The sequence below is a fragment of the Benincasa hispida genome, chromosome 6, assembly GCF_027475165.1.
Source record: "Benincasa hispida cultivar pf3 chromosome 6, pf3_genome.v1.1, whole genome shotgun sequence".
Classification (NCBI taxonomy): Eukaryota; Viridiplantae; Streptophyta; class Magnoliopsida; order Cucurbitales; family Cucurbitaceae; genus Benincasa; species Benincasa hispida.
The window spans coordinates 3,232,341-3,255,690 of NC_143483.1; the positions used below are offsets into that span (position 1 = coordinate 3,232,341).

The 23,350-nt window shown below is 36.6% G+C and overlaps 1 protein-coding gene across 1 annotated transcript in view; it reads right to left on the minus strand.

Annotated features, from left to right (window-relative positions):
- Window positions 1-4,707: 4,707 nt before the first annotated feature.
- The window catches only part of LOC120079314 (TMV resistance protein N-like), a 42,223-nt gene continuing 23,580 nt past the window's right edge, over window positions 4,708-23,350 (minus strand). Inside the window, 5 exon segments of the mRNA XM_039033466.2 lie at window positions 4,708-5,523; window positions 6,433-6,750; window positions 6,753-7,157; window positions 7,677-7,839; window positions 8,391-9,001. Of these exon segments, the coding sequence (XP_038889394.2) occupies window positions 5,014-5,523; window positions 6,433-6,750; window positions 6,753-7,157; window positions 7,677-7,839; window positions 8,391-9,001 (2,007 nt within the window). The 3' untranslated portion in view covers window positions 4,708-5,013.

Consider the following 23,350-nt stretch of genomic DNA (forward strand, 5'->3'; position numbering starts at 1 on the left):
TGAATCCACAAGATGAAATTTATTCATTTCCCAAAGCAGGGATAAGTAGAGAGATTGCTCTCTTAAAGGCTGATTCTAGGACTTGAACATAGTGGCAACAACTTCTCTTTGGAAGAGAGGACTCAGTCATAGTAGGACTATGATTTATGTTCATTAGAGGGATCAGTGGTACTTAAGGAAACAGATGTAACTACAAGGGCATAACGGTTATTGGCCCAACTGTACTTACGAGCAATCTGTGAAGGGTTGTTGCACTGTTGATTAGTTAAGACGGACACATAATATATATGTGGTAAGGAGAGTTCAGCTGACAGTCTTTAGTGGAGTTCCTGGCAGTTAACGAATGGTAGATCCCGTGATTAAAGATTTTAGTCAGTTATTCACATACCATTGGAGCTTCGAGATACAGGTCCATAAGGTCCCCTTGGTAGCTCAACGGATTCAGTTGAGGATCAGTTATTTGTGTTGATTTGAAATGTTCAAATAGACAAGAGGTATTTTGGTTATATATGATATAACGATATGATGTATGAGATACATCTAGTGGAGGATTGATGTAAATGAGATTTACATTAAGTACCATGGATTAGAAAAAGAACTATGGTTTATATGTTTCATAAGATGAAATATTAAAACTATAGGTTAAAAATATAATAAGATAAGTTGGTTATCATTTATATTTATAATAATATTGATTGTTGGATAACTAATTCTTTTTCTTTAATAGCCAATTGAGTGGGTGGTTATTGGATTTTCATGGTAATCGTGAGATAAAAGAAAAATGGTTTTCCTAATTTTTAGTAACTGTTGAAATTTTTTTTTGAGATTTATCTCTTGGAAAAAAAATGATCTCACCGAGTTTTCAAGTAAATACAGATTTACTAAACGACAGCTTGGGCGAGCTAAACGATCGTGCAGTGGCGAGCTAAACAATCGTGCAGTATTTCCTAAACAATCGTATAATTTTTGCTAGACGATCGCTTGCCCAAAGAAGACGATCGTGTAGGGTTTGTAGGCGACAGACACCAAGCTAAACAATTAGCTAAATGATCATTCAGTTTTTGCTAGACGATCATATAGCTTTAGTAATATGATTGGGCATCGACCTATATGATAGGTCTCCGCCATCTCCTACTTGCCCAGTCGTGTACACGATCCTTGTTTCCTCCTTCATCAGCCTCATTTCAAGTCCGAACAGAGCCCACCCTCTGGATTCTCACACCGAAAATACCAAGGTAGCCTTCTTGGTGGTGTCAAACTCAACTCGACACCGTCGAGGTTCTGTGGAGGCCGTTCGTGTTGTGCGGAGTTCGTGACCGAAGCGATCGTTGAGGACGAGCGTGAAGTGTTCGTGCTATGTTGTGGTCGTGTAGATCGAGCGTTCGAGGTTGTTGTTGTTTGAGTGGCCATGTGCGAAGGAGCATGGAGACGCATCTTCAAATATTCGTAGAGTTTTCCCTTCGTGCATTTTTAGTTATTCATGCTGTAATTTCTATATTAATTGTATAACCGCTTGTTTTTGTTCGACTGTAAATGTGTTGTTCATTCATGATTGTGATTTAGAATAATCTTGTTTCCACTGCTCATGAAAATCTTGAGTCCGATTTCTTTTAGGATATCTATTTATGTAGAATATGAGTTTGTTTTTTTTATTGACAATCACCACAAATAATTTTAGTCGAAGAAGAAAAATATGGAAGTCCAGATATAGCATTTTTGGCTAATGCCTTTTGATTAGTCTTCATGCTCACATGGCTTAGGCGTTTATGCCATAGGCTAGCTTCATTTTGATGAGAGAGATAGCAAAGCATTGTCAACATTTCATAGGTAACAATTATTAAATGTGTGCATACCTGTCATAATAAGAGCCTTAACATCGTCTGTGATAATACACTTGTTTTTGGTAAAACTCACGTTTAGACCTTGATCACATAATTGACTGATTCTAATAAGGTTGACAGTGACCCCTTCAACTAACATAACATCATTTAAAGATGGAGAGCCTAGTAATTAAGTTTGCATTTCCCAATGATCTTTCAAGAGGTACCATCTCCAAATGTGACCTTTCCCGAGCTTGAGGTCTGACAAATAGTTCTTTTCACCAGTTATATGTTAAGAGCTTTGACTATCAAAGTATTAATCTTTCTTGGCAAAAGATATGAGGGACGACAGTACAACATTGCACCTATTCTGAATATTCTTCACTCTCCAAAACCGTTTTACTTTTGATTCTCTTTGAAAGCTGTTTTCGAGAGAAGCAAGAAGACTTTCTAAAGAGTACTCAGCAATTAATAGCAAAATGGTCTTTTATGGCCCACTCTTCCACAATAGTGAAAAATCCATATTGGTCTATAAATTCGGTTGACTTCCCTTGTTGGATAGTTGGAGGATGTACCTAGAAAACTATAAGATACTGGATTCTAAGCTCTAAAAACTCAATCTTTTGCTTCCCTTTTGAGTTTAGATTGTTTATTATGCTGATTTTCACCTTTTGAAAAACCTACCTAAATTTTTCACTAGCTGTCTTTCCCTTTGTAAATATTTTATTTAGAGGCTCAGTACCAATATTCAACATTCTGACATTTTTTCATACAGAGACTTTTTCAGCTCTAACTTGATTAAGTTCTCACTTCAGATCTGCAGTAGTAGACATTAGTCTGTGATTGTTAGTCATCAAAGTCTTAATCGTTTTGCACATCGAGGACTTTCAGATCATCTTGAAATTTAATAAAAAGTGCTTGATATGAGGGATCGATAGAACCATGTTTAGTAGTGTTGTGAACATTTTCTACATACACATCATACCCAGAAATTTCACAAGACGAGGTGTCAGATGAGATGTTACTAACAAGTGCTTTGACATCCTCTTCTATGTCACTATTGTCTTCAGACTCGTCATCAGATAGAGTTAAAACATAACTTTTACCTTTATTCTTCAATAAATTAGGACATTCTTATTGAAAGTGTCCATAGCCTTCACAATCTCTACTTTTGAAGGATTTTTCTTTTTGAAAATTTAAAGCCCCTAACTTGTCAGCTTCTTTCCTACTACTTTGAATTTTGACTTGCTTGAGAGGATGAGAGCCACCTAACTTATTATTTTTAGAATTAAAATTTCAAGGCTTCATTTTAAATCGTTTGAGAAAACGATGGAATTATCTTGAGAGCAATGAAATAGATTCACAATGGAATCCTACGACTCACTGTCAGGATCATCATGCTCATCATCAACTAAGGACTATAAAGCAATTCCCTCATTCTTCTCAAACTTTCGATCCACAAGGAGCCAAATAGTTCATATAATTTTAAGGATATTATGTCTTAAGCCTCCCCGATGGCAGTAACTTTCACATCAAATTTCTTAGGTAGAGACCTAAGCACCTTCCAGATAAGTCATTCTTCTAAAATATTCTTTCCTAGAGTAGATTATTCATTTGCAATATCCAACAATCGTACATTGAATTCAACAATTGATTCATCATCATGCATTTTCAGATTCTCGAAGTTCGAAATTAACAACTGTAGCCTTGACATTTTAACTTTGAAGTTCCTTCATGAGCTACGGATGCCACCTTAGTAGAGACACACGTATTAGACGGACTGAATATATTGTAATCAACTGTATTAAATATGACATTCAATGCTCAAGAATTCCCTAATGATGCTTCATCTTTAGCTTTAGACCACTATAATTCTGGTTTCAAGACTTCCTTTCCATCATCAATTTTGGTGGTTTGATGAGACCAGCTAATTACTACAACCTTCCATGTTTTACTATCAATTGACTTCAGAAAGATAGTCATTCAACCTTTTCAGTATGAATAGTTTATTCCATCTAGACTAGGGGACGAGTGGTGGAGTCACCTTCCGTCTATGATCGAAGCATTTGAGATAAAGGTGACTCGGTCTAATACAAATTGAAAAAGCGATAGGATGGCTCGTCATTCGAAATATGGATGTTAAATCGAAAGCACTAACAAACACTGTTAGAACAAAATACTAACAACAAGAAACCAAATAAAGGTACACAGGAGTTGATAACTCAGTTCAATGATAAACCACCTACATCGGCGGGGTAGTGTGCCCAGGAAAGATAATCCACTAATATAAAGAGTTAAATAATAACAACGTAGTATTTATCTGTAATACACCGACTACTACAATGATTCAGGTAGAGCTCAATTCATAAGTCATCTAGCCTCCCCTAAATGTGATACTCCCTCTCAATTGTATTTAAGCTCCCCCTAAGTGTGATAATACTAGTGTTCAACACTTCAGCATCTAACAATGTATGAGCCTCCTATCCACTTGATTCTCTTCCTTGTAACTCAGTGGACTCCCTTCACTGAAGAATCTTAGGTCCTCTCTAAGATGGAGAAATCCTTATCGAGTATGAAGTCTTAAGCTCCCCCTAAGATTAGAAATCCATTCTATTCAACAATGCCTTAGGCTCCCCCTATGATAGAAGTTATTGAATGATTCAACCAAAGAAGTTATGCAGTGGAATAACATGAGCAAAGATCAAAACACCATGTTGTAGAAATTAACCAACAAGAAGAAAAACACTCTCCTATGATGAACAAACGTGGTAGCCCTAAATGAGAGTCATTATTCTCCTTTTAAAGACCGTGTCCAATTAAGGAAAAAAATTTCAGAAAATATTTCCCTTTTTGTCAAAACAAGGTTGCACCATAAATAAGGAAAAGATTGAACAATATACATCTGCTGAGAATTTCTAGATTCAGAAATAAAAATATTCTCGCAGATAAATTCCAGATTAGTAAAATAAAATATACTGCAGGAATTAGTCATTTCTGAGGTAGATGTTAAGATTTCTTTTGTGACAACTGCAAGACCACCAGAAACTGCTTTAGAAAAATATAGAGACAATCAACAAATCTCCTAGAAATACAAACATAATCTACATTCATGAAGTTATACAATCCATGAATGGAAGTTTCAACTGACAAACTAAAGTATTAGTACTTAATTTTGTTGCTGTCAGTTGTTTGTTTAAGAGGATGATGATTGAATGACTTCCATCAATATCTTGTCAATTATTTGCACATTTTTCTTGTATACTAATTGAAGTCCACAACATTTTGCCATCAAGTCTGGGGAATCAGCTTCAATAATAGCCCAAACATGAGACCTGTGGCGAAAAATTTCACCATATTTCTTTCTTGGGCTGTAATAGAGCCAAACAAACTGGCGTTCGTGTAGCCAAATCACTGTGTCCTCAATGATAGTATGAATGTGTAATGGGTTAATTAGTCCATTTTCAATTCCAAATTGACAAATGAGTTCATGCCTTGAAACTGAGCCAACATTGTTGAGAATTGCTGTTGGATGTTTGTTGATTTGGAAAAGTGTCCAAACTGCAAATCCCATCCAATCAGTATTAGTATACAAATTTGGAGGCAATTGGATGCTTGTATAACTCTTTGGAGATAGTTGATTAATCAGCTGAGGCCGAACGTTTCTCCTTGGAATAACGAAGTCAAATGGGGCTTCAAATCGATCCTGTGGTAAAGATAACTAATTTGATTACATAATGTATATAACAACAATATATAATTATGCACCATAATAACATCATCATCATTTGTTGATTTTTACGAAGCCTATTTTATCTCCATTTCGATCCTACAATATTTTTCATTTTTTTTTTTTTTTTACTAAAAGCTAAGAGTTGAATTCCTAACCCAAATTCCAAAATAAAAAACAAAGTTTTAAATTCTATTTTTTTTTTTTAACTTTTCAAGACTTAATTATTTTTTAAAACATTGGTGGAAAAATAGATAACAAAACAAGAATTTATATAGTGGTGGAAGAGGTATTTATAGGCTTAATTTTCAAAATCCAAAAATAAAAAACCAAATGAGATGTTATCAAACCGGACCTTAATGATTGAATGTATAAAAGTAAGAGAGAAAATAGTAATGTTCACACGAGCATAGTTCAACAACTGACTTAAGAGGGTCATGAATTTGAACATCCACTCTCGAAAAGGTATGAAATAAAAATATAAAGTGTGAAAAAAATATTTAAATAGGATTCGAAACTTTTAAATTTATGTCTAGCTACTATGTCTTTAAGCTTTAAAAAAGTGTAGATAATATAATCTGTAAACTTCCAAAATGTTGTTTATGGACCACAAAAAATAGAATATATGTAGGATCTTAAACTTTCAATTTTATCTTATGCAAAATTGAAAGTTTAGAAGGTCGAACTAATTAACCATTAAATACGGTTTAAAGTTCGATAACACAAAATGAAAATTAAAAAACTTAAATTATATTTCATCAAGATATTGACCAATGATCGAATGCATTAAGCATAAGAGAGAGAATGGTAACTAACAATGAACTGATGCATAAGAAAATATTAACTAACTAGTGAGTTACTGAAGGGAGAGAGAGAGACATGGACCTTTGAATCCTTTTGAACGAAAGAAGAAATGCTTTCCTTGAGTTGCAAAATGTGGTTCCTTTCAATATTTGAACTAGAAGTTGATGATGAATCTGCTTGAGAATTAGCATTTGAACTTTGTTCCTCTACCCACTCTTGTATTCGCAAATCTTGTCTTCTTTCCTCTTCCTTTTGCTTTGGATCATACTTATGAGAATGTACATTCTTTAACATGCCTCCAACATAAATTTGGTCATAAAATTCATACAATTCAACTGGAGAACTCAATACATTATTTACAATTGTATCCACAAATCCTTCAAGATCTTGCTTATATAAACAAGACGTGCACCACAAACAACAACCTTAAAATATGAGTTATTACATATGACCGAAAAACGAAGATGCCTCCATTGATTTAATCTATATGGATAAACAGCTCGAGGCTCGAAAAACAACCAAAGTTGATGAGAATCATGCAACAACTCTGCATTCAAGTAAAGAATTGATTCTCTTCGCATTGTATATTCATCATTGTCCACTTTGTAAGAGAAGGAATGAGATTTTGGTGAATTTTCATCAACTGAAAATACTACAAAAAAGGCCAACCCCATCCACTTCTTATCTTTATGCAAATTTGGAGGTATCTTGATTGTGATTTTAGGCTCGTTTACTTGGAAATTGAACCAACATCTTGAGATTTCTTTTTGAGGAAAAATGTAGTACTCACCATACAGCTTCAGTTCCTACATGAAGTTATATGGCAAGTTAATTTAATGAACATATGTGTAATAATTTATAGGTTTTTTCCCCTCAACTAATTAGCAATCTTTATGAGACACATGGATTATTCTTCACAATGCTTTGAGATGGAAGACGTGTTAATCGAAGATAATATCAGAGATCATAAAACCAAAACAATCATTCATTAAAAAAAAAAAAAGAGTTTGATTGAAAGAATGATAAACCCAGAGGGGAATCCCAAATATTATAATCTTATATTTGAATTACAAATATACATCCCTATATTTATCTAATAATAATCACAATCATAAAAAAAAAATCATTTTTATTTAAACTCTTTTGATAAAAACGATTTAGAATAAACTTTAAAATCGTTTCAAAAGCTTAGTTTTAAGACTTTAAAAAAATTATAGTAATTATTAAACACTTCAATCTTTTTCTAAATGATTTAATTTTAAAATTTAATACTAGAAAAATTAAACAAAACACACTATATAAAAGGTATAGCAAAGAAAGAAAACCTCGAAAGTCCTTATAAGTGTTGCCTTGAGGTTTCGTTTTAACGTGATTGAGTAGCCACTTTCAATTTCTTCACCCTCAAAAGTTGCATTCATGGTGGAACAATCCTCCATAACCTCACGTGGTGGTTTACTAGGTCGAAGTCTTGGAAATGACCCAATTGTCCTAAAACAATGCATTAATAATGTATATATTTTTAGTCGAAAAGAAGAAAGAGTAATAATAATCCTTTACTCAATGTAAAATATGATAAAAGACAACAAAACGTCTAACCATCTCAACAATGATACGATATTGTTCACTTCAAGAATTAATTTCTCATCATTTTGTTTTTGGTTTCATTTTAAAGGTTTCATATTAATATAAAGATAATTGTTCTATATTTACTAATTCTTTAGGTCTAATTGTTATATTTGTAAATGTCACATTTCCTTATTTAGAAAAACAAGCCAACAAAACCAAATTATAATTAAAAAAAAAAGAATTGAGAGTTGTGTCCAATTTGACTTATTTGAGAAAAATGAAGTAACCTAAAGTATTAGGGAGGGGAGATAGCAAAGTTTCTTTCTTTTTTCTTTGATTCAACAACATACAAAAAAAAAAGAGATTAAACTTTTGACTTTTCGTCGATAATATATATAACTTAATTAGTTGAGTTATATTCAAGTTGACAAGAACGTAAAAAAAATATATAGAAAGAGGTTTAATTGAATTACCTTTGAAATGCATTAAACCAAGAAGTCTTGTAACGAGCTCCATCATCCATCAAAGTAGAAACATTTACACGATTCCGACGATTCAAAAGATGATTGACAATGGATGTATGGTATTTTCCAGGAGATCCAAACAAGGCTTTGATAATCTTCCCAATAAAACCCCCTGCATTTTGTTCATACAATATTGAAGCACCACACCATTTGACCTTCACAAATGGGTTATCAGTCATTATTGAAACATCAATGCAGCAACATTGGTTTAACCACCTTGATATCCTTTTCATTGGAATGTAAAAAACTGTTAGTCCGATTGGGCTTTCCAATTCCACTTTGTTGTCATCAATTATAAGGGGTGATTTTAGAGGGCATTCATCTGTTTCCATTTTCACAATGAACTCACAACAAATTTTTGATTTATTATTGCTAATTTCATGTTTTTGGACTTCAAATGCAGCACCTAAAGCAATTCCAATCCTTGGATTTTCTTCACTTATGTAATCTGGAGGACAATGGGCTGTGATTGAGAATCCATATCTTTTTTCATCAAAGCATGCTATGAAGTTAGGATAGGGAATCACAAAAAAGTATTCTTCTTGTTGCCATGTCGGTACCTGCCAAATAAAAACTGGTTACTTTTTGAGTTTAAACTAATAATATAAGAGTATATTTACTATATCCCTAACTATCATGTGCTTTTGGATTTTGTGGTAATTTAACCTTATATCAAAGAACTAGAGGTCTTGTATTTAAACTTATATAGACAATGACCATCCACATGCATATCTTGATCACTATTGTATGGTATTTTTTCTAGGATAATTGAATCAGTAGCATTTTTAAAGATAATAACCCAGTGTATAACAATATTTAAAAAAAAATTGTAAATATAGTACAATCTATTAGCTATAGACATCTATCTTTGATTGACTCTTACCAATAATATGGTAAAATGTTATAATGTTATAATATATAGTATGCATGTATAGGTTTTCAAATGTTTTAATATAAAGGTTCTGTTACATGTTGAATGTCTTTGATGTATGTTATGGATGCATTGCATGTCTATTTTTGTAAGTTGTTATAAAATTGAACTAGACATTAAAATACAGAACAAAGATAAACAACATGCTCACATAGGTTAACAACTTGTTTTATTAGTTAAAGTAGACCGTTATCTTATAAAATTTGGTTACAAATTCAATCAGTTCACAATCCTGTGTAAGGCTAGAGTTATTTAAGTTGACAGTTTACGTAACACCTCCTACCTGGGGATTATGATCGAAATAACGAGCATTGTTAACCAATTTTTATGAGTTTGCGTAAGCGGTGTGAGGTTTAAAAATAGTTTTAACACTTAGACATCGTAGATTAAAATCCAAATATAAACGTGATACTTGGATAATAAACACATAGACTTAGATTGTTTACAATTAGCCATAATAAACCCAAGTTAAAGAGTACCAAAACATTTAGAACACTTTAGTTGAAGATTAACAATATATACGATATGTCATTTTTTAGCTCTCATGTCCTCAAGAGTTCACACCGTGAGATCCATGCTCAACTTCATGTCGATTTTACCTCGAGTTCTCCATTTGAATAGTGTTCGCATAAGTCAATAACAAGGTGAAGGAGGGAAGTAGTTCATAGTAAGTAGATGAAGGAAATGTGTCAATGTATCCTACGGTCTCCTCCATTAGTTTGAATCAGGAGATTCCTATGTTGAGCCTGTTGTCATTTTCAGGCGGAAATAGCTAGTCGTTAACAGCGGCGATCCCTTCAGAGGGTTGTAACATAGGATTCGGAACAACCCAAGCTTAAAAAATGAATAGGGCCTTATAGTTCCATCTTGCACATTGTCTTCCAATTCGGGGGCATGTTCATACCATTTTATAAGATATGAAAATGGCAAATCACACTTACAGAATTACTAAGTGTTAATAGATTCTTGACCAAAAACGGTAGCTGAATGACTGTCAAAATATGAGTTATTCTAGAGATAGTATTTAGTCAACAATGTCTTGCTTTGGTGAAGGAGTATTTGACTGCCTCAGGTAGTACTTATTCTAACTCACTTTAGTATCATTGCAAATAAATAAATATATATGGGTACTTTATTAGTTTTTGCTAAAACTTGATTAAGATGCATTTGATAATAGAATTTGTTTAAATTTTTCCAGCAATGTCAAACTCAATAATACAACTTCTTGCTTCTGACAAAATTAATGGAGAAGGTTGGTCCAGCTGGAAGTCAAATTTAAATATAATATTAGTAGTTGATGATATGAGGTTCGTGTTAATAGAGGAATGTCCTCTTATTCCCAGTTTGACTGCAAACTGAAGCGTTAGGGATGCTTATGATAGGTGGGTAAGGGCAAATGAAAAGGCAAGGGCCTATATCTTAGCAAGCATATCTGGTGTGCTCAACAAGAAACATGAAACCATTCCCACTACCCTTGGAATTATGGTGTCGTTACAGGAAATGTTCAGGCAATAATCATCTTCTATAGGACATGAGGCTATGAAGTATGTTTATAATTCGCACATGAAAGATGGAACCAATGTCAAGGAACATGTCCTAGAAATGATGGTTCATTTTAATGTTGCAGAAGCTCACAGGGCTACCATGAACGAAACTAGTCAAGTTAGCATGATATTAGAGTCTCTTCCTAAGAGCTACCTAACCTTCCGTACTAATGTCGTAATGAATAAAATTAATTACAATTTGACTACTTTATTAAATGAACTACATACTTATCAATCAATGATGAAATTGATAGAAAGTGAAGCGAATATTGTTTAACGACAAAAGAAATTTCTGAAGGCTTCATCATCATGAATGTTCTAAACTCGCAGTTCGTAAATGTTGTTAACGTATTCTATTTATCAATAAAAATTAATGACTATTTTATTCAATAAATTATTATTGATATTCCATTCTTTTATGAAAATCCATGGCTATAACATGAATACTTTAATTTTATCTGGCAACATAAAAGGGGATCAAGTTTTAGTATGTAGCCAAAATGGTCTATAAGTATATGGATGAGATTGGGTACCTCATCCTGGTGATACTATTGGATGCGACCCATTTTGTATATTGATACAAATGATGTGATTCGAAAATCATTCTTGTGAAGACATGAGAGTGGGGGCATCCTGTGCAATGAGTTTGCATAAGACTGGACCTCGAAATAGTCATTTTTCTCTAACAACTGTTTATTGTTAAAACTGACTATCTCAAACTTAATGACCTAAGGTAACTCGATCTTAATCCTGAGCTAACTATGAACTTTTGTTTATTTAGGATTATCCTTTAATCTGCATAGGTGAGAGTAGTTCAACAACACTGCTCAATAATCATCCCATTTTGGGAATAAGACCGGATAGATAGCTGGAGACATAGTTGTGCAATATGGAATTCACTTCTACCCAATTTAAGGTTAGCAAATAGGTTGTTCTCTTAAGCATTGATGCCTTGTCTTGAACAACGAGGGCCCACCCTCTCATGAAAGAAAGGGTGATGGTTTATAAGTTGGACTATAAATCAATTGTTCAATGAAGGACCAGTGGGATAAAACGATATTTTTTGTCCTTGATGTAAATACGAACAACTTGTGAAGGATTGACATATCGATTATGGTTAAAATGGACAGAAATATATCTACAGTGAGGAGAGTGCAACTATCGAGCAATAGTGGAATGTCTTGGTAGTTAACGAAAGCGATTAATTCAATTTAAAGAGTTTAACCAATGAATTGCAAATCTTTGGACCTCATGATCTGTACGTCTATAAGGCCCCCCTACTAGCTCATAATTTGGATTAGTAAATTGAGTAATCTTGTTGAGATTTAAAATTAGGGTTTAGAATTTGAAATTTTCAAATTCAATTAGGGTTTCTATTAATTGTATATGATACAACTAAAATTTGGATTTTAACCCTTGGAATTAAGTGTCACGCATAAGGTTGAGTTTATGGTTGAACAATTGAGAGTTTTTAAGGGTCACTACATATTGGGTAGTTGAATTGAACAATTTTGGATATTTATTTTGTATGGGATATAGCCTTAAAATTCAAATGGATTGTGGTCCAGGTAGTGGTGTTTGTGTCGAGGTCTCTTAAAGCAGAGAGGGAAGATGAAATTATTTATGGTAGATGTTGTTGAGGTGAACTACTTACTACTGGTTAGCCCTCGAGCCCAAGATGGAGTTAAGTATAAAATTGCATTTTTAAATGTCAGATTAAAATGTTTTGCCATGTCTGTTGGGTTGTTGGTGGAATTATGGAAGCTTATGTTGATACCATGGAAATTTTTATATTGTGTTGTGGCGATGTTTGATTGATGGATGGATTTTGAGACTTTTTTGAAACCTCTAAAGCATCATTTAAGACTATATTTGTACGCTTATGATTATGTTAGACTGATTGTGGTTATTAGCATTTTTATCGGGCTATGCACATCGTATGTTGTGAGCCTTCGGGTTCACACCTTATGCCTATGTTGCGGTATGTCACGGACATACTTCTCCAACCGTGCGGCACCATGATTCATCCGTGATCATAGTCAGCCTTAAAGGATGCTAAAGTCCCAATTAACCTTTTGCTAAACTCTTTGGAGCTTCGCCAGACTTTAGGCGAGGTTATTCCATCCTTAACCGAACTGAACTCATGCGGAATTGAACTTCATTTGGCCATATACGTTGCCAGTACGTGTAATTTCCCTCATATGCGACTCTAGCTAACTTGCCTCCACTCTAGGCCAAGTTCTGGGCTCGACCTTACCTATATATGAGGCTAAGGTCATCACAATGCAACATCACAACTCTCTTCGTCATCTTGCTTCCAACAACACGTCCCTTATACTTCTACATCGCTTTGAAACTTCACCAATATGAGTTCTAACACTTCCTTGGGCTAAAACAGGCTTATAACTCTTTACCTAGGCTTATTAGGTGTTTCGGACACTTATCGGGGCTTTCCAAAACATAAAAATGCTGATCGGGCTCTACCGGCCTACTTCGGCACCTATTGGGCTTCTACCAGTCTAATGGTCACCTAACGAGCTTTATCAGGCCATTACAATGCTTACTAGGGTAACTCAGTCAAGTAACGAGCCAACAGGGAACTATCTAGTCCCACTGTTGCTTTAGGATGCCATCCCGATTGTCGGAATGTCATCAGATGTCTCTCACCTACTTGGGCACGCTTATCGGGAACCATCAACAATTTACCCATGGGCAACAATCCAACTCGGGACATCTCGGACATCTATCCATCCGGACATAATCTAGACTTAGGCCCTTACAAGCACTTTTCCAATAAAAACGACATATCGATGCTACATCGAACCTCTGGCCCATGGGAAGGGGCACAATGTCGGGCATCCGTGCCGTCTGACACTGTCTATGATATCCCATTCTCGATGGAAAACACCCAAGACACTTGTCTTCTAATGCTCGCCCATGCCATGACACACACATGTGTCATGGAGTAGCTCACTTAGGCCAAAAGGCTTAAGAATGGTGGAGAGCTGACACCATACCTCTCTCTATAATGTATTCTGAACATTTTCCTATTTGCCACCATGCATATCAAATATGGTAAGTTGTCACTCACAAACGTAGAGCGCCCATCTAAACTCCGATTAATATGAAATTCAATGTGCTTGCATATCTTATCAATATACATTTAACTTTAAAGTCGCTCATCCAAACTCGCGACGGAAACCCACCTTCCTAGGTCATGGCTCGGGGCCCCATCAGGCCCCCACAAAGCTTGTCACTTACACCACCGATGACATGGTTGCTTGTCTTTCTACTTAATATTCAACATGGCATGCTGGCCCACTTATGTCGGTGTGTTTGATGATGCACCGTCCTCCTCGATCACATCATAGAACTTCTCTTGGCCCTTTGTCTTTGCCAGATATGTCGACACTCACATATTACCATTGCACTGTCTGCACAAGTGGGTCCACAATCTACTATCTCAAAGTTATATTCTGATATCCTATCCCACTTAAACTATCATTGTCCTCGATAACAAACTTGGGGGTGCAATTCACATTCATTCTCATTAGATTGCGACACTATCCCCCACTTAATCTCAGCATTATCCCGATGACGATCCAAACTCAGGTTGGCTACATAAAGAACTCGACGAAAATGTTGTGCGTCAGACCAAGTACGGAAAGTGCAACTACGTATGAGCTATCCCACATACAGGCCTCCTCGTGCCCCATTGTAGGACTTGTCCTCTTAGACTCGCAACATACACATGGCCAACCAAGTACAAATGGTATTTTCCCTCATGTGCGAATCTAGCCAACTTGCCTTTACTCTAGGCCAAGTCCTGAGGCTCGACCTTGCTTATATACGAGGCTAAGGTCACCACAATGCAATGTTGCATCTCTCTTCGTCATCTTGGTTCCCAACAACACGTCCTTCATACTTCTACATCGCTTTTGAACTTCACCATATGAGTTCTGACCCTTCCTTAGGCCAAAATAAACTGTTAAACCTTTGTCGGGGCTTACTAGGTGATTCAGATATTTAGCGGGGCTTTTCGGGACATAACAATGCTTACTGAGCTCTATCAGCCTACTTGGGCGCCTATGGGCTTCTACCGGCCTAATGATCGCCTATCGGGCTTTACCCAGCGATTAAAATGTTTATCGAGACAACTCGGGCAAGTATCGAGCCAATCAGAAACTATCGACTCCCACTAATGCTTTAGGATGCCATCCCGAATGTAGAATGTCATCAACTTTCTCTTCTGTTTGGGCACACTTATCGAGAACCATCATCAATTGACCCATGGGCAAAGGTCCAACTCGAGACTTCCCGGACATCCATCCATCCGTCATAATCGAGACTTAGGCCCTTCCGAGCCTGGTCAAATCAAAATGACATATCAAGTGCTACATCGAACCTCTGTCTCATGGGAAGGGCCGCAATACCGGTACACTCGTGCCATCCGACACTGTCCATGAGATCCCATTCTCGATGGAAGACACACAAGACACTTATCTTGTAACGCTCGCCCACGCCATGACACAAGTATGTGCCATGGGTAGCTCACTTAGGCCACAGGGCCCAAGGGTGGTAGAGAGTTGACACCATATCTCCCCCTATAGTGCATTTTGAAGATTTTCGTCTTTGCCACCCATGTATATTAAATGTGGCAAATTGTCTCTCACCAACGTATAGCACCCGTCTGAACTTTAGTTGACATGAAATTTGACGTGCTTGCATATCATATCAATATGCATATAACTCTAGAGCTGCTCGTCCAAACTTACGATGGAACCTCATCTTCCGAGGTCACGGCCCAAGGCCCCATCTAGCCCCCACGGAGTTTATCCTTAACACCACCGATGACATAGTTGTTTGTTTTTCTGCTTAATGTTCAACATGGCATGCTTGCCCACTTATTTTGGTGTGTTGGATGATGCACCGTCCTCCTCGGTCGTATCATGGCACTTCTCTTGGCCCTTTGTCTTTGCCAGATATGTAGATTGACTACATTTACCCTTCTTTATAGAAGATGTGCAATTTTTACTCTTAAGGTATAAGATGATCATTCCTATACCCAAAAGTCCAGGGGAGTTTTTCTATTCCCTCTTTCCCATTTTTCTTTTTGTACTTAGCATGAAATATACATTGAGGACAATGCATAGATTTTAAGTTGGGGGTGGGCAAAGCATGCTTCGTGTGATTGAAAATTAAATTGATTCTGTCATGGTGGATGCCTATTTTTGTTTGTTCTATTTGCTGTCTCCTTTCAATGACATATTGATGATGCACTCAACGGGTTGCTTGTTCTTAAAAAGGGTAATTTTCACAATCTTGAGCTTTTTATAAACAATTATTTTTCATGAGATCCATGTAAAATGAACCTAAGTTAAAAAAAAAAATCTGTTTTAAATCCCTTAAAGTCTTAAAAACGGATTATCTATCTCAGATTTTGTCACCTCGAAATGCCCCCTATTGGCTTAGGAGTAAATTTTAGTGTCGGAGAGTAAAACAAGATAGTATGAAAAAAAAAAAAGGCTAGTGTATCTTAAAAATAAATGAGAAATATACCAGTTGCTTTTCTCTGCTATAAAAAAAAAAAAAAAAAAAAAAAAAAAAAAAAAACTGAGGCATTAGTCGACATGCGTGCAAAGCAATTGTGTATGTATATGCATGAATAGAGGTGAAAAGAGCTACCTCTACCGTGTCTACTTAGGGCCCACGAGAAAAGAGCGATATGTTCCCGATGGTTGAGTGTGAAAGCTAACCTTCAAGGAAAAATAAATGCCTTTTATTTTGTGTGCATGAGTTTTTGGGCTTTCCTTGATAATGTTACTTTTTTATTAGCAATATCAGTATGTCTCCAACTGATGATCGTATCAAAGTAGAGGGAAGATGAATTGGAGATGGATAAAACTTTTCTAGGCACTTTAAAATTTACGGAAAAAAAATTGTGTCTTATTGTTTCATTTGTACATAGCTTTGATTGAAAAATGACCTTTTATAAAAAGTCTCAATTGAGTGATTATTTGGTTTGATTTATTATCCGACTCTATAGACTGTTGAGATTGGAGAAAGGGTTCATTAAATAGAGTGAACATCTTCTTATTAAAATACATGATTGAATTTTATCTTGCTCGAGACGATCAAGTCTTAAGTTCTGCGTGTTTGTTAGTTCTCAAAAAGAGCTAAATTTATGGCCTTAACTTCCTATATTTGGGTAATTCTTGGATTTTATTGTCTTATTTTGTAGGAGAATTAACCCTATAGAGAAAACACGTGGAAAAAACAAAGAATCGACCCAAAAGAGTGGAAAAACTTGAGTCTAAACATACAAAATCGAGTTGAGATGAAAAAGAACAATTTTTCCCTGCGCGAGTGTTGCAACGCTCATATTAAGCCTAAGTCCAACACTCATTCGACGTTGTAAGGCAGTAGCATTAGGAATAGCACAGCATCGCAACGCTGCCTCAGCGTCACAATGCTCTAGAGTTAAGACACCGCCATCGTCGCAACGCCCCCTGACATTGGAAGACAAAAGCGCAGTGTCACAACACTCCTCCAGAGCATCGCAACGCTACGAACTTTAACGGAGAATCAGAGGTGTGTGCGGCGCAACCGAGCGTCACACCCACAGTCACAACGCTTGCCTGACGCTTCCTAGAGAACGTCGTAGCCTTAAAGAATAACCACTACTCATTCAAGAACAAGCTCGAATATAGAGAAATTTGAGAGTTCTGTCCAGTTTTTTATGTTTTGAGTCATGTTGCTGAGCAATTATTGGTATCGCCAGCCTCGATTCCCTTTTCGATCATTGTATTCTAAATATGTCTTTTTTAGGCTAAATTATTTTCTTGGGATAGTTTGTATGTCTTGATTATTGAAGGTCAACTAGTTTATTTTATTCATTTGTTGTGAACCCTTTAGGGGATTTATTTAGATTTTTATCAAAAATTGGCTAACTAGGTTATTAGAATTTCTAATAGGTTGAGAGGTTTACATAATTGGAAAAAAAATTAACCAGTACCTAAAGATAGAAAATAAAAAGCATACAAACTAATCCCAAGATTTTTCCTTAATTTGATTCAAACCCTTTTTATACACTTGCTCTTGTTTTTATGCACTTGCTCTTGTTTCTTTTCTCTATTTATTTAATTTTCCTTATCAAAACTAAAACCATTAAAACCCCTTTTACTTGGAATTCATAAATTATCCTAGATTGATTCAACAGTCTCCCTGTGGATTTGACCCCGATCTTACCACTTTACTACCTTTATGGTATAAGTTTTAGACCGGTGAAAACAAATTACTTTTGTTCTATTTTGGAGTTGAGTAACGACATCGATCCCGAATCTCAAATAGTAGTATGGTAGAAAGTTGGATCGTTACAGTTGGTATTAAAGCCTAAATATTAGGTTTTGTAGACTAATTTACTAGGTGAGTCTAACTTGTCCCATCAACCATAAACAGATTCTTCGCCATCGCTAGGTATGTCTCTGAAAGGAAAGTCCTTTAGGATCATATGCATGAAACTTTACCTAAACAATAGTCGTAATTGACGAGATTTCTTATAAAGGTTTTTGTTAAAGTTGATTATGTGTGGTTATCAGAAGATGGCACCATGGACAAGAGGAATGGGCGGTCAAGGTAAGAATGTTAGTAAGAAGTAGGACCCTGAAGTACAAGACCCTCAGGTGCGAAACCCAGAAGCATAGGACCCGCCACCTCTTGACCCTTATAGGTCAATCTAGTAAAGGGTTAGAAGAATAATCGGGCCCCAAAATCTTACTATACCCCTACAAGGGTAGACAACCGTAGAGATCCTGGTCGAGTATACTGCCATGGCTGTGACAATTGGAGAAGTTGTTACGAAGGTCGTGGTACTCCCCTGCAGATTCTGTTGCCGTAAGTGTAGAATTAAGACTAGGCTTCGAACCAAGTTATGGCAGGCATTTCAGAGGAAGTTAGGCACATGCGAGACTTTAAGAAGTATGACCCCCTGACATTCGATGGATCACTAAAGGACCCTACTAATGCGTAGTTGCGGATATCTTCCATAGAAGTTATCTTTTGGTACATGAGGTGCCTGAAAGATTAGAAATTTCAATGTGTCGTATTTATGCTCGTTCATAATGCGAAACATGGTGGCTCTCAACGGAGATGATAGATGCCTGTGGTGGCTAGGCAATGTGGGACCAATTCAAAAAACGATTCTATGAAAAGTACTTCTCTACCCACGTGAGGTACAATAAACAGGCCGAGTTTATGAGCCTAAAGCATAGGACTATTACATGGAAGACTACGAGGAGGAGTTTGATAGGTTATCTTGTTTCAACCTCGACTTGGTGTCTATCAAAGCAAAAAGATCTTAAATATTTGTTCAAGGGCTTCGAGATGCGTTGTGGGGCATTATGCAAGCATTTGAGCCTACCACTTATGCAGCAACATTTTGTGTGGCAGTGCGAGTAGGCTATCCATCAGGGCTAGAGTTTTTGAAGTCCTTGGCAGTAGAACCCACCTTGAGTCAAAAGAGAAAAGCTGATCAAAGAGCTCCAGAGCCTACGAAGAAGGTTTAGAACATGGACAGAACGCTAGGGCACAATAAGCAACATGCTTCTAATTCAAGAGGAGTCTGGAGGGACAGGCCTGTGTGCAAATCGTGTGGGAAGCGTCATTGGGGACGTTGTTTAATTGGTACAAAGACTTGCTTCAAGTGTAGCAGATAGGACATATAGCCGATCAATGTCGTAGTAGTGGTTCTAGAAGAGATAGGGGTCTGTGAAACCCAGATTTCCATTTTTCCTACTTAAGCAGGTGATTAAGGGATTAACTAGGAGAAAGTTAAATCCTATGTTGAAGAAAAGGAAATTTCTAAGTGTTGAATAGATTTTCCTTGAGTAGCTTTGAGTTAAGCTTAAAATCCCTGAAAATTGACTAAGTGTGGGATTAGGCATTGCTATGTGAGTAGCTTTGAGTTAAGCTTAAATCCTTGAAAATTGACTAAGTGTTGGACTAGGCATTGCTATATGAGTAGCTTTGAGTTAAGCTTAAATCCCTGAAAATTTACTAAGTGTTGGACTAGGCATTGCTATGTGAGTAGCTTTAAGTTAAGCTTAAATCCCTGAAAATTTACTAAGTGTTGGACTAGGCATTGTTATGCATTGGCCACAAGATCTTGGAAAGAGTATTTGGGCAAAGGGAAAATTTGGAAATTTGGCTAAGTATAGAAGTTGTGTTGATGCGTTGAAAGGGACCAATGCGTCGGAAGAAGTTGTGTTGATGCGTTGGAAAGGACCAATGCATTGGAAGAAGTTGTGTTGATGCGTTGGAAGGGACCAACGCATTGGAATAAGTTGTGTTGATGCGTTAGAAGGGACCAATGCGTTGGAAAAAGTTTTGTTGATGCGTTGGAAGGGACCAATGCATTGGAAGAAGTTGTGTTGATGGCCTACTATGTATTGATAGCTTAATATGCGTTGAACATCCAAGAGTTTGTGACCGCATATGAAGGATGAACTCATGAAGGATGTCATCCGGACATGTGGCTTATTAGGAAGAATTCTTAAGCCTCAAGTAAAAGAGATGGCAGCATAAGAAAACATACAAAGTTAAGGGCCATGCGTTGGTGAAAGGATAAGAAGACACATTGGGTTGTGCTGATGCAAGATTGCGTTGATGGTGTAAGGAAGAGACACTTGGTCATGCGGCCAAGTAGGAGGTGTCGACCATGGAGCAATCTTGGACGCCTATAAATAGGACCAAAGACTTCATTCTTCAGATCACAACTCAAAATACATTTAAGAAGAGTGGGAAAGTTGAGGAAACCTTGCGTTAGAGCAAAATCCATGCACTGGACATAGAAGTTCAAAGAGGACGCATTGGACAGTGAAGTCTGGAAAGTAGCATCAACTTAAAATGAGGAGTTCTTCGAAAATACTCGTGCGTTTGATGTGATTCTAGAGCCATATGAAAGCTAAAATAGTCTAGTTTTCATGGTGGGGCTGCCAGAGAAGAATCTCCAAGGAATCGGGCTGGAGAAAGAGGAAAAGACAGAAGGGTCGAGCTGTCAGGTAAGCTGGGCCAGCCTTAATGTTTTGATGATTCCGAACCAACCACGAAGAGTTATGAGCTAATGTTTTATGGTAAACTTTCTGAGACATTTTAGAACATGTTTGCAGAAGGAAGTAGCTTAAAATAAGATCTGAAACTATGTGTAATCTAAGCTGATATTTGAATCTGGAATTTAGGATTCAAGAGGGAAACCAAGGAAACATAAGGAACTTCAGAAATGAAAGTTCCTAACCAACCAAGGTGAGTGATTATTGTGTGTTGTATTGTTGATATGAATTATATATATAGGTAAATATATATAAGGGATAATTTTAAATTGGCATGATCAGGGATATGTGTTTATCTGATTACTATGCTTGTTAAGATATTGCTTGTATATTTGTATTGGAAACTGGAATTGTACCTGGGATATATAGTTAGCATGCTTGAAAAGGTACTTGGTGGAAAAATATAGTCGACTTCGGTCGACGAAAAATTATAGTCGATGACGACCGGTGGGAAATATAGTCAAGTTACCTAAGCATAGCTAGCGGCAAAATAGTCGATGTGCACATTGGCGGGATAATAGGGTACATGGAAAGTCCACAAGAATTGTTGTTGTCTTAGTATACGTGTGAAAGTACTGGGGATGTTTATATTATGTGATAACCAGCGATCAAGCTGGGGTTGGTTGTTTTAACCAACGGTCGAGCTGGGGATTGTCCAGCGGTTGGGCTGGAAAATAATAATGAACTTATGGTAATGTTCTTATTGACTATGCATTGCTTTCCCAAAAATATATTTATGTTGATAAAGTTATTTGTTTATCTAAAGGCACCACTCACTGGGCTTTATAGCTCATGTTTTCTATGTTTTATGTTTTACACCCCCCCCCCCCTAGGTAGCGGAAAGTGAGAAGTTTCAGGCTGCTAAGGTCAAGGTCTACCACATGCCACAATTATACTTTCAGAGGGTTTTACAGTTGTTGTTGTAAACTTTATTGTTAAGTCTTTGAGTTGTATAAACGTTACATTGTTGTAATATAAGATAGGCCTACTCAATCAGTTGGTTGTTGAATTTATTCATTGGTATCAGAGTTATTTCCGCAAGAGTTATTAGGCAGTAAGTGTCAACCAAAAGGTTAATAACTGCTGTCAGTCACGCCTTTTCCTAGGTGCGGAGGGTGGTCTGGGGCGGGGTGTGACAGGGTCAGTCCCCGAATTCACAACAAGGGAGTTCAAACTGATAGCATTAGTAGGGTCGAGTTTACGACATGACTCAACGTGAGACAGAAAAGTCAGTCTCAATGGTGACAGGTATACTCCATATTCTAGGACATTATGCCCTTGTATTATTTGACTCTGGTTCAACGCATTCATTCATATCGTCTGTGTTTGTGAAGCATACTAGTATAGAAGTAGAGTCATTGTGTTATGTATCGTCAATTTATACTCCATTTGGAGATGTTATTCATGTCACATAGAGGGTAAAAACATGTCAGCTTGTGATAGAAGAACATACATTATATGTGACTTTCTTAGTCATGGGTATGACAGATTTTGATGCGATTTTAGGCATGGATTTTTTAGCTATCAACCATGGTATCATAGAGTGTTTTTGTTAAAAGGTTGTCTTTAGCACGTGTACGGGAGCTAGCTTCAAGTTTAGAGGGGCTAAGATTGAAGTCTTACTTAGGATAGCCTCAACTGTAAGAGCTAGGAGGATCGTTAGCAAGGGTGCTTGAGACCTCTTGGCCAGTGTAGTTGATACCAAAGACCCTGGAGTCACCTTGTTGTCCGAGCTAGTTGTGAGGATTGTCCAGACGTTTTTTCGAAGGATCTCTCAGGATTTCACCATTCAATTGGAACAAGGCACTACCCCGATCTCTAAGGCCCCTTATAGAATGGCTCCAGCAGAACTGAACGAGCTTAAGGCACAGTCATAAGAGCTGCTTGACAATAGTTTCATATATCCAACTGTGTCACCTTGGGGTGCACCAGTGTTGTTCATGAAGAAAAAGGATGGTTCGTTACGCCTATGCATAGACTACACGGTATTAAATAAGGTGACCATAAAAACCAAGTACCTACTCCCAAGAATTGATGATTTGTTTGATCAACTATAGAGAGCTACAATATTCTCCAAAATTGAACTCCTGTCAGGTAATCACCAACTGAGGATAAAGAATAGTGGCATCCCTAAGACCGTGTTCCGTTCTAAATATGGACATTACGAGTTCATTGTAATTTCATTTGGTTTGACCAACGCTCATGCTGTGTTTATGGACCTGATGAACAGAGTATTCAAGGATTTTCTTGACGCTTTTGTGATAGTTTCTATTGATTATATTTTAGTCTATTCCAAGATAGAGGCAGAGCATCAGAAACATCTTAGGA